Source organism: Fusarium keratoplasticum, chromosome 2 (genome assembly GCF_025433545.1).
Source record: "Fusarium keratoplasticum isolate Fu6.1 chromosome 2, whole genome shotgun sequence".
Taxonomy (NCBI): domain Eukaryota; kingdom Fungi; phylum Ascomycota; class Sordariomycetes; order Hypocreales; family Nectriaceae; genus Fusarium; species Fusarium keratoplasticum.
This window is the reverse complement of record NC_070530.1, coordinates 3834075-3848830: the sequence shown is the minus strand read 5'-3', so window position 1 is coordinate 3848830 and position 14756 is coordinate 3834075. Positions and strand designations below refer to the sequence as shown.

At 52.8% G+C, this 14756-nt stretch overlaps 4 protein-coding genes across 4 annotated transcripts; 2 read left to right on the top strand and 2 right to left on the bottom strand.

Annotated features, from left to right (window-relative positions):
- Positions 1–1376: 1376 nt before the first annotated feature.
- Positions 1377–3286, top strand: NCS57_00308500 (uncharacterized protein; the record flags this gene model as incomplete). Its single annotated transcript, XM_053053099.1, has 5 exons — positions 1377–1803; positions 1872–2018; positions 2074–2516; positions 2573–2961; positions 3016–3286. The coding sequence occupies 5 exons, from the start codon at positions 1377–1379 to the stop codon at positions 3284–3286; spliced, it is 1677 nt and encodes a 558-aa protein (XP_052918345.1).
- A 1251-nt stretch (positions 3287–4537) lies between these two features.
- On the bottom strand, positions 4538–6027 carry NCS57_00308400 (uncharacterized protein; the record flags this gene model as incomplete). Its single annotated transcript, XM_053053098.1, has 4 exons — positions 4538–4692; positions 4746–5343; positions 5393–5617; positions 5674–6027. 4 exons carry the CDS (start codon positions 6025–6027, stop codon positions 4538–4540), a joined length of 1332 nt encoding a protein of 443 aa, XP_052918344.1.
- A 2171-nt stretch (positions 6028–8198) lies between these two features.
- NCS57_00308300 (uncharacterized protein) lies at positions 8199–9869 on the bottom strand (the record flags this gene model as incomplete). Its single annotated transcript, XM_053053097.1, has 1 exon — positions 8199–9869. One exon carries the CDS (start codon positions 9867–9869, stop codon positions 8199–8201), a length of 1671 nt encoding a protein of 556 aa, XP_052918343.1.
- A 1162-nt stretch (positions 9870–11031) lies between these two features.
- On the top strand, positions 11032–11682 carry NCS57_00308200 (uncharacterized protein; the record flags this gene model as incomplete). The annotated part of the gene is made up of 3 exons (XM_053053096.1): positions 11032–11085; positions 11181–11326; positions 11388–11682. 3 exons carry the CDS (start codon positions 11032–11034, stop codon positions 11680–11682), a joined length of 495 nt encoding a protein of 164 aa, XP_052918342.1.
- Between the last annotated feature and the right edge of the window lie 3074 nt (positions 11683–14756).

The following is a 14756-nucleotide window of genomic DNA, read 5'->3' as shown; positions in this document are numbered from 1 at the left end:
CGAGCGGCACAGAACCAGCCATGCCCCGTTACAACGAGCCAGGTTCTTGGGTGCCGTGAGACAAAATACCCAACTCCCCATGTTCAATGAGAGGGGGGGCATCATGCCATGTGAGCTGTAGTTGGCAAATGCTCCATTGGACCTCAATTAAGCTTGGCGAACCAAACGGCTTGTCCCTTTCTCGGGGACCCGCTTCCCCAAGGTTACCCCCAGATCACACCTTGCTCGTTTTGGGTATCCTGGAACACAGGGCCGGCGAGCCATTGGGTGGGTGAATGCGGGAAAAGACACGGCTGTATTCAACCAGACGGCCCTTTTACCACGTTTGTGCAGGCGTTGCGAGTCGTGTAGTGGGATCGTTCTGCGTGGGCTTTTGTTCAAGCTTAGTGCGCTCGAGATCCAGATTCCCTTCTCCCGCCAGGCACTCTAACAATTGTGAAGATTAGGGTGTAAGACACTCAATTGTATCTCAATAAGAGTTTGGAATGAGTGTAAACAAGGTCAATATCGTCGAGTGAGGACCAAAGAGGCATGAGGTCTGGGTGAATATCCATTTTTCGAGACCGCATCAACCCATGAGCCGAAAGGAACCTTGGTTAACCTCAACGTCGCTTCGGGGCGGTTCTTTTGGTAACATGCCTGCTTGGAATATCGCTTAAGCTGCGACGCGCTCCAAACTGACGGGTTCATGACCTACCCATGGGACCCTTTTCCCCCCTCCCCTCCTCCTCAGCCCAGGAACCAAGAGTCCATTCACGGTCGAGCCTTTCTCGTTTTTCTTCTCGGCTCTCGCATGGCCTCCTGAGACTAGCGGAGCAGAATGTGACGCCTCCCGTCAGGTCATAGCTCGTGGATGGGTAGGTCGAATGTGAGTCGACTGGGTCTCTCCACACAGCGCCTCAACCCCTTGTTCAATTAAGCCCATCCCTGGAAAGATCTACCTGAATTCCCGGGGATAGGGTTGGAGGAGTTTCTTTGGGTGACCCTAGTAAAAAGAGTGCAGGGGCCCATCCCTCGAGATCGAGACACCACACCTCCTCTTGGCAACGTGCATTACCCGTCTTTCCGCCCCGGTTGATCTTTTGCCCACCCATCCCCGGCTCTATGATTCCCCTCGCCGTAAAGGGGAATGCACCCAGCAGCGCAGGTGACAGACCTGGGGCTCCACGCTCTGATCCCCCAGGATGGATCGACAACATGGCATTCACTGCTACACGAAAAGAGTATATAAGTGGAACGTTCTTCCCCGTATTTTCGGATTCCTTTCTCGTTCATCCTCACCCAAGAGCCAATTCGCTCATCAAAACTCCTGCCTGGGTGGCCCTCAACTCTCAAACCCAAACACATATTGTTGATCGAGTTGACCCTTTTCCGCAATGGCTTTGCCAAAGTTTTTGCAGCCGATAGGCTCCAAAGCCCCGGTTAACACTGACCGGTCGTCTGACGAGGTCGCTCAGACCGAGGCGCCCCGGTTCGCGAAAGTGACCTGGTACAAAGAGCCTCACTTGCGGAACCTCTATTGCCTCATTATCTTCCTCTTGATCGCTTCAGCAACCACCGGATACGATGGCATGATGGTCAACACCAGTCAGCAGATGGATAGATGGAAGGAATACTTCCCAGAGTACAAGAACGAGAGCAAGCTCGGTATTTTGATCAACATGTACAACATCGGTTCGATCGTGTCTTTCTTCATTACGCCCTACCTTGCAGACAACTTGGGAAGAAAGCCCACAATCATGATTGGATGTGTCATCATGATTGCTGGTTCTTTCATCTCTGCTTTCTGCAACGGTTACGGAAGTGAGTCCTCCCCAGACACTCCCCCTTTCCGGCCCATCTGAGCCATCAGTGCTAACTTTACGGCTTAGTGTACATGGCTGGTCGCTTTGTCCTTGGTTTCGGCAACTCTCTGGCTCAGATGTCTTCTCCTATGCTTCTGACTGAGATCTGCCACCCTCAGCACCGTGGTCCTCTCACCGCTGTCTACAACTGTCTCTGGAACCTCGGATCTCTGAGTAAGCAACTCATCTTCAAACGAGACAACTGAGGGATACTAATAGATCATTTTAGTTGTTTCCGTTGTCGGTTGGGGCACTGCATCAATTAACAACGATTGGTCGTGGCGATCCATCACCTTCATCCAGGCCGTTCCATCCATCGTCCAGCTCTGCGGCATCTGGTGGGTCCCTGAGTCTCCTCGATTCCTCGTCAACAAGGACAAGCCCGAGCAGGCTCTTGCAGTCCTCGCAAAGCACCATGCCGGTGGTGATGAGAACAACCCCACTGTGCAGTTCCAGTACCGCGAGATCAAGCAGACCATCCAGGCCGACCGCGCCGCCGCCAAGGCTACCAGCTACTCCGACTTTGTCAAGACCAGGGGCAACCTGTGGAGACTCGGCATCATCGTTTCCCTCGGTATCATTTCTCAGTATTCTGGTAACGCTCTGTTCTCCAACTATATGGATATTATCTACGAGGGTGCTGGTATCAAGCAGCAGAACAAGAAGCTCGCTGTAAGTGCTTCAGCCATTGTCTAAACATCATGTAACTAACTGCTTCTCCCTTATAGCTCTCTGCTGGAAAGACCATTCTCGATCTTTCCGTCTCCATTGCTGCCGCTTTCTCTGTCGACAAGGTCGGTCGTCGTCCTCTCTTCCTCACTGCCATTTCCGGTATGGTCACGGCCTTTATTATGTGGACCATCGCTGGTGCCATCTACGAGAACTCCTCAGTTCCTACTCCTCCCACCAAGGACGAGCCCGACGGTGGTGTCCAATACACCAACAGTAGCGCCGGATACGCTCAGATCGCCTTTATCTGGCTGTTTGGCATCTTCTACGATATCGGTTTCTCGGGTCTTCTCGTCGCCTACGCCCTTGAGATTCTCCCCTTCCATCTCCGTGCCAAGGGCATGATGATCATGAACATTGTCGTTCAGGCTATCCTCGCCATTGGAAAGTAAGTTGTCTCCGTAAACTCGACTGCGGCACTTGAGATGCTAACGAGCAACAGCCAAACCAACAAGCTCGCGTGGAACAACCTCCCCCAACACTGGCACTTCATGCTCTTCTACACCATCTGGGACTTCTGCGAGTTGATCTTTGTCTGGTACTTCTACGTTGAGACCAAGGGCCCCACCCTTGAGGAGATTGCCCGCATCTTCGACGGCGACGACGCTGTTGCCCACATCGATCTCGCCCAGGTCGAAAAGGAGACCAACCTCGTCCGCCAGGAGGAGGACATCAACTTTGAGAGCGTCAGGAGCCCCAAGTCTCTTACCTAAAAAGCTCTGCCTGAGCTTTTAATGCGTTCTAGTCGCTTCAAAGTCTTATGCTTGCGTTGACGAGTTGTTCCCTGAAGCGTTCGTGTTATGGATTAATGAATTGCGGATGATACCTCACAAAGTTGGAAACCGAAAACCACCCTTTTTGCTTGTATGCTACGATCATTTAGTCTCGCGCCAGGTGGCAACTTACTGCTGCTTGTCTTATTTATTTCTCTTCTTCTCTCAAGCATGTGTTTATGTGATTTCATGTTCGTGACTGACGTGACGACATTGATGAGCGAGAGTGCAGTAGTGGCTGAAGACGAAGGTACTTCAACAGGACACCAAACAGGGCCATAGCGATAGACCTAAGACGCCCGTTTCGAAGAAAACGAGCATTACCATGGAAAAGGGGGGCTTCAGGGGCATCACTCCCAAACTGAGGAGGATGCTGACACCTCTGGCTCCGTCACATCTGTCGGTCCGGCTGTTGTCTAATCGAACGGTAAGAATTTAGGCTTGATGTTATGTACAGAGCGCCAACCTGGAAATGTTCCTGTCACTCATACTTGGTGTGAATGGGAGCAGATACTTGACACACCAACTCGACCAGACATCTACCAAGCACTAAAAGTTTACCTAAATCTCGGGGTTAGGATAGAAGAAACTAGGAAGAGGTACTATAAAAACTTTACCGTAGCTTGGATCGTTTTCCCCTAACCTAAGATCAATGTTGTCATAAGATGGACAACTGTTGATGAGGATTTACTAAGGGCTGACCCCGGGGGTATGTCAAGTAGCTAGGTTGGTACCTATGCGAAGGTGACAAACAAGGGGAGAATTGCCGGCGCCATCCTCGTCATATAAGGGGGGTTCTTGCTTCTAATCCTGGCTTATATGTGAGTTTAGCCGATGCCCGGCTGATTAAAAAAGACACCAACTTGACGGTGTCGGCAAAAATGCAACTGGGACATGATGCGACGGTGACTCCTAGAGTTGATGCCAGATTTAACTAATGGTCATTGTCTTTGTGTCAAAACAAAGCTTGGTGCAAGATGTGGGTATTCTGTTCTCTCATCTATCAACATATGAAGTCCGCCAAAGTGAATGATGCTGTGTATCTCTATCGTGTATCTTGGCTCCCATCCTGAACGCCATCTGATGTAGTCTCATTCTCGACCAACTTGCTCTGAGAATTCTCGTGTATCATTTTAAAGAAATGCAAAAGGAAAACAGTATATGGCAAAGTGCCTTTAACGTGTTGGATAATCAGTCGTCCTCGGGCTTCCACAACATCGGGCTGGCGCAGATGTTGTCTCGCGCAAAGGCTCTGTATCGGGCTAGAATATCGGTTCGTTCCATACCGCCGCGCTGGCTGCCGAAGCTGTAGTGCACAGCAATTCCTTTTCCATCAGCTACCGCATCTATTATAGCCGTTAGCAGACTGCCATATTGATTGAAAGGCACGATAACTCACGTCTTCCGAGTTGTCGCGGCATTGTGCATGAAAAGTGATTCTCATCATCCGACTCAATCGGCTTGGCGATGTTAATGTCCTTGCCCAGCATGGCAATGAACTGAATGCCCATCCGCTCGTACTGAAAGTCCCATGTGTCAAACTTGTACTGGGACAAGCTGTTATGTTCGAGATTCTCGAGGAAACTATAGTGCTCCTGCGCACCAATCTTCCACTCAGTCCAACCGCGACCCATGGGATGATACTCGGTCGTCTCAATGGGAGTGTTGTCGAGGATGTGATCGCCCTGGTGCTTGACGGGAAGCCAACGATGCTGTTTATCATCGGCGTCCCACTCATCCAACTTGAAGTCGATCGGCCCTTTCCACCGTGGCAGGTTGGTGACTTGCCAGTCGTACTTCATCGAATTCTTAATATCGAACGACTTCGTCGCTCCCTCGTTGTTGACCTCGGGAAGGTAAGGTTTGACCGCGCCAAGATTCCAGTGAACCCAGCTGAGTAGTGGCTGGTTGACGACGTTGGCAGAGACGACGTAGTACTCGGGGTGTTCCATCTTCTTCTTGATTATGGAGGGGATGACGCTGTCTTCCATGAACACCTACAACACCGTCAGCAAGACCTAGATAGAACACACTATGGCAACTCACGATATCGTCGTCAATCTTGACGTATAGAACATCATCTTCGACCCGGTCGTACGAGTTCCCGAACCCGCTTGTAAAATTGTCCTCGTCGGTCATCTCAATCTTCCATCTCTCGTAGCTTGGTTCACTCTTCAGCATCTTGGCCAGGAGCTTGAGGTCCTGTTCGTCTTGAGTTCGTTCCACGAAGATGACACCGTCGAGCATGCCCCCATTCTTGATAAGGTTTCGCTATAACCGTCAGCACCACGCTTCGCTGAGTTCTCCGGGGTAGTGAAAGGCAATACCTTCAAATAGCAATCCAGGATAGAGACGGAATGCCGTCGACCGAAAAATACCATGCCCATGACCTTCTTAATCTCCTTGGGTCTCTTCCAGTACGTCAAATGTCGCAGGTGTTCGTCATCGGTCGTCCAAAAGAGCTTCTTTGTGTTGTTTGAGGCTTTGTCGTGACCGAGTTTTGATGGTGCATGTGGCTCCAACGCAGGTAGATCGACCCCGACATACTCTCGCTGTCTCCAGAGAAGGGGCGCCACCATGATCATGAAGACGATAGCACATATCACAATGTGCCCTTGTGTACAGCTGAATATCCTGCTACCCACACTCAGGGAGGACGCAGGAACGTGTGGTTTCTTCATCTTGGAAGGTTGAATGAGGCAGACCTGGGAGTAACGAGTAATCAAAAATACTGGAAGGCACGGGAATCGTCATCTCAAGTAGTCGGCCGACGCCACAAGCATTCTGACGGATGTTCTTTGAGACTCAAGGCCCGGTAAACTAGGTTTAGCGGTCTCGACCTCCAGATCCTTGGCATTTGCAAGGCACAGACAGAAAGGGTCTATCAATGAGGATCCCCACAGCCATTTACACTGGAAGGCTTGCCCGTGACGCCTTTGGCTAATGGTGATCAATCCCAGTCGACAGCCTTGTCCCAATGAGGACGGCAAACACAACGGATCAAGTCATCACCTCGGGGAGTCCAGTGCTCGCCGCCACATCCAGCATGGCTCCTCAATGTTGCTGACCTAGGACGACGAGCAGGTTTGAAGCGCGTCCGGCGTCAAGGGCTTTTCTCGTTCTGGCCTCCGGGAACAATAACAGGGTCTCGCCGGATCTGGCAACGGCGATTTTGGTCAGGGGAGCTCGTTGAGCTTCACTTGGGAGTTTCCAAACAAGCTTAATTGAGGCATCGCATCAGCTCTGTTCCGTTTCATGTCAAGGATGTCACGTTGTGTGCTCAAAGATGACTCCATCCTTCTTGTCTGGTTCTCACATCCGCCCTTTCTCATTTTGAGAGAACTCCCGCCAAACAAAGAGGAGAGACTAGCTGCCGAAACACGTCGGCAGAAGGGGTCGGGGCGGTAGTCAGCCAATCTGGCTGAGACATGTCAGGGACATTCACACCCGATTCGGAAAAGAAGACTGATAGCTCGTCCCTGGTAACGGCGGGGTGCGACGGCTCTGGCTGGTGAAGGCGTCTTGTTGTGCGAGACGGATACGATAAAAGCCACGGGTTTGGAAGACAAAGGATCCGTTAAAGTCTCGAAGAGAGACTGAGGTCTGGAACCGCCGAGACAAACATTAGCAAGGTTGAGCTCGATAACCTCCCGTATTTTACTCACACCGACCCACTCCATCAAACGCGGTTCATGGACACTTCGCGACAGGCACTTCCCCTTGCGCCAAAGCAAAGTAGCTGTGCCTTGCAGATGCTTCCGGCCAGTCAAACTGTCCCTATCGTCAGTGAGCTGCGACAGGCCAAGATCGGCCACAAAGGGGCGCCGCCAACAAGCAAACACGGCGCTCGTATAACCCCCTCATTGGGCCGAGACTGGGCCCCCGAAGGCGATAGGCTTCGAAGAGCTCCTAACGATCGATCATCCACTACCCGGCGATTTGACGGATCCAAAGCCTGGCCCGGCGGCCCCGGGCTGTCAGGGTGCTAGACGATGTCTCATCGCCCGATTTGGTATCGATAGTTTGATCTCCATACCAGACGAACACATCTCACGAGAGTCACGCCAGGAACAAAGACACGTGGCTGAGGTGACAGAATATCACAAGTCATTGAGGTTTTATGATATGAGTTGTTGGTTGAGCTGGTGAGGAAAGTGTGATAGGGTGTACTGTGCAAGACGGAGCATCTGCTATCGCACACTGTGACATTGCACATCAGTTTGGAGCATTGTGTGATAAGTGGCACTGTGCAAACATTGTCCTTACAACTCTATGCGAAGAACACCAACAGTTATTATTAAGCACCTTTCAAGCGATGATCAAAAAGAGAATCTATGCTTAATTAATTGAGTAGGAAATCTCAAATCAATGTCTCTAAAAGTCATCAAGCCAACACAGAAAATCACATCATCATCAATGTAGGGTAAGCGACAAACGAGAGTCATCAGGGCGCTGAATGGGTGAATGAACTTAAGAGATCTTAGATCAATGATAGCGTCAGTGACGAGGCATGAAGTAAAATACAAAGAATACAGTAAAGGAGTTATAATTTGTTAGAAGAAAGTAGTTGGATTATGTTCATCCACAATGGAGGCTCAGAACGTAGTAAACGTTTGTCGACCATTGGTTTCACGCTCACAGGCCACATCATGTATTCTCACATTCAAGCAGACAGAAAATTGATTGAAATATTGAATTGAATACTAAAGGAAACATGATTGCTATATTAGGTACTCATTAGACTGTACAATGACTATTATCCGAGGCCATCTCCCGCATTAATCCTCCATTATACACATTCCCATCCTTTTTAGTTGTACAAAGGAAAACATGATTCATCATCAGAGAGTCTCTACCATTGAACAGAGACGGCAGAGCGACGCTTGTTTGAGCTCTCCAGATCGCGGTAGCCGAGGGTCTGCTTCGCAGTCTGGGTGGTGGTGGTGGTTGGCTCACCACCAACTGTCACGATCACAGTGTTGTAGACAGTTGCGATGCTGGTGGAGACGGCAGCCTCGTCGCAGTCAGTCTCTTCAGGATCGTAAACGCCGGCGTTGTTGTCGTCGTCGTCGTGAGGTCGGACCTTGGTATAGTTGGGGACGTCGATGGAGGTCTGGCTGCTGTTGCTACCTCGGGTGTTGGTGTAGGCAGGGTTCTCAGATTGACCCTTGCTGTTGTCGCCATATTGAGGCTTGTCGTCACCACCATAGCGAGTCTCGTCATCATCGCCGTTGTGGCCCTTGTCATTCTCGTAGACAGGGTGGCAAGGCTGACCGTCCTTCTTGCGCTCACAGGTGGAGTAGCCAGTCTTGGGGTCATAGACAATGACCTCAACCTCTGATCCACTTCCATAGGTGGCTGTTCGCGTGATGGTCTTGTAGCTGTTGCCCTTCACGGTAGCAGTCTCGTACTGGGTCGGAGCGGTCAGGGTGTAGGTGCAAGGAACCTCGACCACAGTGGTGACATAATCGCCGTTCTCCTTGGTGATGGTGGTGATGGTAGGCTCGGGTGTGACGATCACGGTGTAGAACTTGCCGCTCTCCTTGATGGTCTTGGTGACGACGCGGTCGATTGACTCCTTGACAGTGATGGTCTTGACAACCTTGTTCTTGTTGCCATCCTCTAGAGTCACTGTCTTGACGACCTTGTTCTCGTAGCCGGGAAGAGTCACTGTCTTCTCCTCACCGTCCTGCTCAGTGATGGTCTCAACAACCTTGTAGTCGCCAGTGACAGTCACGACCTCCTCCTTGCCATTTTGCTGGGTGATGGTCTTGACAACCTTGTTATTGTTGCCGTAGCCGTAGTCGTGAGTGAATGTGAGAGTCTTGACCTCGCCATTCTGCTGAGTGATGGTTTTGGTGGCCTTGTTGTAGTTGAAATGCGTGAAAGTAAGGGTCTTGACCTCGCCATCTTTGACAACGGTAACCGTTTGGGCGTTGTCGTAGTACTTCCCACCGTTGCCACCGACGACCTTGGTGACGACTCCTCCCTCGTAGCCGGGGTAGCCGGCACTGGGAGCAGGGTAGCCGTTGGTGACCGTGACTGTCTTCGCGCCGGGCGGGTAGTAGTTGCCATTGTCGTTGTTGTCAGCGTAGTCAGCGCCGTCAGGATAAACGTTGATCTTCTTGGTGACGATGTATTCCTCGCTCTCAGTCCGTGTCACAGTCACGGTCTTGCCAGGATGCGTGATGGTAATGGTCTCCTTGGGTGGGTCGAGTGTCTCTCCTTGGCTGATGTAGACAAACTTGGTGCGAGGCTCGTTGTACTGAGTGACCGTGACGGTTGTGTAAGACTCGCCAGGCTCTTGGACAGTGACGGTCCGATAAGAACCACCCTGAGGATCGGTGACAGTGATAGTCTTCTGAGGTCCAGCTGGCACGGTGATGGTGACGGTATGGGAGCAGGCCTCTTCCGCTGGACAAGGCGGGCACTCCTCGACAGCTCCTCGTGGCTGCAACCAGTCGAAGCGTGCTTGAGCCAAAGGCGCCAGGGCCAATACTGTCAGGGGAGCAAAGCGAACCATTTTGATGCGGTCTTCGAGGCTTGGATCAGGTGAACGTTGCGATTGATGGTAGGAAAGACTTGTCCAAGAGTGAGGGACTCAGAAAGAGAAGAGGAAGTGAGGATTGGATGATTGAGTTGGAGTGATGAGAATGATGAGGACAAACCAAAAAGCGAGAGGAGTCGAGCATACTTATAGCTATCGAGTTGCCTCCAAAATTTTCAACTTGAACCTAGGGTGATGAGGTTATCGGGTGAAGGAGAGCTCCTAAAGACACAATATTGCCAAGTGTGGAGGCAATATCGACAGCAGAAGGCGACGACTGAGCGAGTTGGCCCATCGTGAAGAGACATTGGCAATAGAGAGGAGGAGAATTGATCGTGCCCTTGTAAAGGAGATTCAGGGTTGAGAAGAAGACTGCAAGAGACGTTGACAAGCGGAGAGCACTATGTCGTGGGGATTTTGAGGGACAACAGCAGCAAGACACAATCAAGGCGCGGGACAGTGAAGGGCAGCAAGTCCCCCGTGAAGGGTCGTTTAAAAAGCACTAGCTCTTTGCGTAATGAGTTCAATTCCCTTCCAAGGGATCTTCAACAAAGACATTGTTGGTGTTCAGGGTGCCCTGGACGGCTTGGCAAGCAATAATGAGGTTCCTTGTCAAGGGCGCGTGTTTGAAGCTGGACTCAACTTGAGGGAGCCAGGAGCATCAAGGGAGGGTGAACTGGGGTTGAGCCTAAGGCATCATGGTGTGGACCTCGATCTTCAATCAACGTGCCCACCATGTCGATAAAGCCCATGATGGCGCCCGATGCCGACGAATCGAAGATTGAAGCCTTTCTCTTGGCCCAACGCCGTCGTTTGTTTGATGTTTGCTTTGTCCCATTCCCGTCCCAGCAGACTGGTAACATGGCGAGCGGTCCGAGGTTTACCCGATGCCGCTCTGGTTCCTGTGGACGGGACCCACCAAGCAATCTCGTGAGGCAGGCGCGACAGCTGCCGACGACAAGAGCTCATCGCGAGGTCACGAGGCTTGTGCGACACAGCTGCAACCTTCTACGTTCATTTATTGCTTGTTATTTGCTTCATTACCTTGCGATAATACACTGCCCCCGGCGATATTGGACACGGACTCTTACTGGCCTACGATTTGATATGCGAACCTCGGTCCCGCGACCACGTAACGATGGGAGCTTGCGCATCATGTTTGGGACGGCGTGATGGAGACGCCTACGACGAGGTGCGTGGCTTGCGAGATTCTGTGTCTTTTTCGTGACTGCGAGTGATGAATAAGGCGTCTACAGGCCTGTCAGCTAACGCTTAACCCTGCTCCAGGAAGAGGAGAACCGCCTTCTTTACGATGATGCCAACGGCATGCAATACGGTAGTTTCGGCGACCAGTCCCTGAATGGCGAGAACGACACACTCGAAGCCCAACGGGAAAACGAGGCCCTTCAGCGAGTAGTGGCTAAGACATCAAAGTACGCTTGTGATGATGGAAGGAGGGGTTGAGGTTGTTGATGCTGACTGAGTCTTGCGCAGCAACATGGTGGACATCTTCGACATAGCACCGCAAGATAACGCTCCCCGCGGAACGACGACGCCGTTTGCCTACGCCGGTCAAGGTGCCCGTCTCGCTCGATACCAACACCTTGTGTCAAAACTTAGCAACCAGGGCGAAAGCCCCGCAAACGCGAATGGCGTCAAGGTCGATTGGATACCGGAAGACGAGACGATCGAGATGCAGAAGAACGGACCGGCCAGCATCAAGACCCTCGAGAGCGATGAAGGTCCTCTGGTCGGAACCTTTGCGGACGCTGCAGCGGCGATGCAGTAAAATAATATTTCTCTTGGCCATCACATAAAGTGATGCTCTGCCAGGAAACATAGAAGCCAGTGTCTGGATGTGGGGGCTCTGTCGGCAGCTGCGGCATGGATATACTTCTTCCATGCGAGACACAACTGACGATACACGCCGTACCTTTATCTTCGAAACCTCCGATATCCCAGCCTTGTTGGGGGGCTGGCTTAGCCCGGAAACACCCATGCTGGCTGGTTGGAGATGGCATCTTACCTTGAACATGCGGATAAGCCGTGACGACAACACAACGAAAAGAAACGACAAACTTTTTGACATTTCCTTACCAACCACCATTTCCTACCTACCTATCCAAGACTCTCGATTAATTCAGCGCGGCACATCATTGGCCGCCATCAGCGCAAAGCAACCCTCCTGTTCGGCAAACACAAACGGCTGTTGCATAAATCGCGGGCGGTGGTCTCACTTCGTTCATTTCATACGGAAGGATGCATGGGGCCTTTCTTTTTTTTGGCCTTTTTTACTTTCTTGACACTTTTCCTTCACTCTTTGTCTTTTGATTGATGTGGGCATGGAAGTGGACTTGTACAAACAGACACACCAATCGAATTTCACAGAATATTTTCCAATTTTCCCTCTCGCCTGGGTGTTGAGTTGCTGCTGGGTCCAGGACCGACCAGGACCAGGCCCAGGCATGGAACCCTACTTGGTCTAATCTCCAACCCTCGTCATCAGTTCGCACTATGCTCTATGGATGGATGGGCCTCTTGTCTTCGCAGCAGATTCTCACGCATGACGAGCACGAGTGGCGAGCTAGAGGCGGTGCCCAGCAGCCCACCACGGAGGCGTGACTTTGTCGAGAAGCGACAGCACCCATTAAGCATCAGACACGTGCGCTCCCCTCGCACTGGCTCACCATGGTTTGAGGTGGCCCGGCAGTCAGTGGGGTGTGAAAGGGCGCTAGACCAGGGTGTCGAGACGAGGAGGATGGCGGCCGTCGCTCTAGCTTGCCGTCGGCCCTCGTTTTAGATTGGTTTTCTCCGGCTTCGGCTCGCACCGTTGATGGGCGGCTTGCATGGGGCTCCATCCACTGGGGAGCTTTGGATGGATCCCTTTCGTCGACCGTGAGCAAGATCCCGCCCACGTACCAAGCCTTCGGGAATCCTCTGGCAGAGCCCAGGGCCCTTCTAGCCCGCCACCACGGGGACGGGGACGCGGACGGGGACCATGGCCACCTGTCCATGGGGCCACGGACGGGGGAATGGGGGGCGGGCTACCACTACCATGGGCAAGCCGCTCTTTAGGACAGCCATCTGGGATGGATGAATGGCTGGAAGCCGCTGCCTCTGGGCGGTCGCCATGGGCCTTGCCCGTCCCCTCGGGTAGAGAGAGCCATGGTGTCGGGAACAGCCATGCCAGCCATGCCATCTCGATGGAGGGACGGGGAGTGTCTTGCTTGCTTGCGCCTGCTCACGCACCCACGGCGAGATGGGCCCCTGGACCCCGTCGACGGGAGGCTGGGCCCGTCCGAGACAGGGCTCAGGTTTGGGTTTTTTTTTCTTCGACTTCGGCCAGGGGCCGGCCGTCGTCGAGAGGCTCCCGATACTACCTACCTACGGCTAGGAGAAAGTTGCCAGCAAGGAACAGAACGGGCACTAGATGCGCGCCTCGGGGCGGACGAGCAGGGGACCACTCTGAAGAGGCCACGGAGAGAAAGATTGACGGCGGCGGTCAAAATTCGTGCTCGGTCAACCAGGCCTGCTTTGGTTTAACGTCTAGTCGTCGTCGAGTATCGTCAACAGAACTCACTCACTGGCTCTTTGTCTACCAACCAACGACCTTGATCAACCCCGTCGCGTGTGGTTGCCCATCCCCCAGCCTCTTCTCGAACACTTCGATGGAGACCGAAACCCTGTCCCGTCCAATCCTGCAGTCTGCAATCGCCCAGCACCGAAATGGCTGCTGCCCAGGATCTTCAAGCCAGCCAGCAAGCAGCCTGCTTTCTGTGAGCCCTGACGGCGGACCTATTCCCCACCTCTCACCCTCACTCATAGTCCCGGGCCGCCGCACACCTGACTTAATTACTGCTGTTCGCTCTGCCCGAGAGAGTGTGACCTAGGTACGCAGCATGGAGCTTACTAGCAGGCAGGTAGGTGCTGCTGCTGCTGCATCATGCTGGGCCAAGCGAGCTTCCCCCCCCCCTCCCCACGCCCCTCGCTGCTTGCTCCGTCTTGCTTGCTTGCGTACAGTACGTACGGCATGACCGCACCGCAGGGAGATTGAGGGCCACAGCCCGGGGGTGCCCTATTGTGGTCAAGGCCACAACGGCGCGTTCTGCTGGGCTACACTCTGCTTTCTCTCTCTCTGGGGAGACGATGCCGTGCTGCAACCGGCAACTCTGCCCTCTGTATGCGACTCAAAAGAGTAGAGAGGTCCGGCGTACAACGACTCGACACGACTCGACGGCTCTCGATCTTGCTTCACCCCGTCGCCTCCCGACTCCACGATCGTCGACTCCAGCTCCCACTCTGTCCCCGCTCCCGATCTCTACGATACCTGGTGTCTGTCTGCTAATCGCCGTCTTGTTACTGCCCGTCGATTTCAGTTCTTGCTTTCGTATCCTCGTTCCGAACCTCGATATCAGACATTATGGTCCACCGCGATGAAGCACCACCCACCCACACACCCCCCAGACCGACACTCACATTCAACGACGCCCAGACACAAGCAGATCGACTGAGGATATTGGGGGCGGCCCAGCGTCCACTGCCTGGCCTGGCATTGTGCTTCCGCACCTGCATCGTCGCACGCCTTTCCTCCCCTCATTCGTCAGCCAAGGGCTTGCCTTGGGCTTGGAAGAAGCCCCTCCCTCCTTGGAAAGCCCCGATAAGCCAGGGCATGTGTGCGTGCCATCTTTTTTTGTGTGTCGAAATGAGGTTACGCTGCATAATAGACAGGCGGGAAATGGTGCTTTTTCCCAAGGTTCAGGGCCCTGCGCAACCTGAGGGAAAAAAGACACGACAGGTTCAGTCGTTCCAAGTTGGCCGTCTTCCTATTCGATGTGTGCCTTGGAAACATATCCCGACTGCATG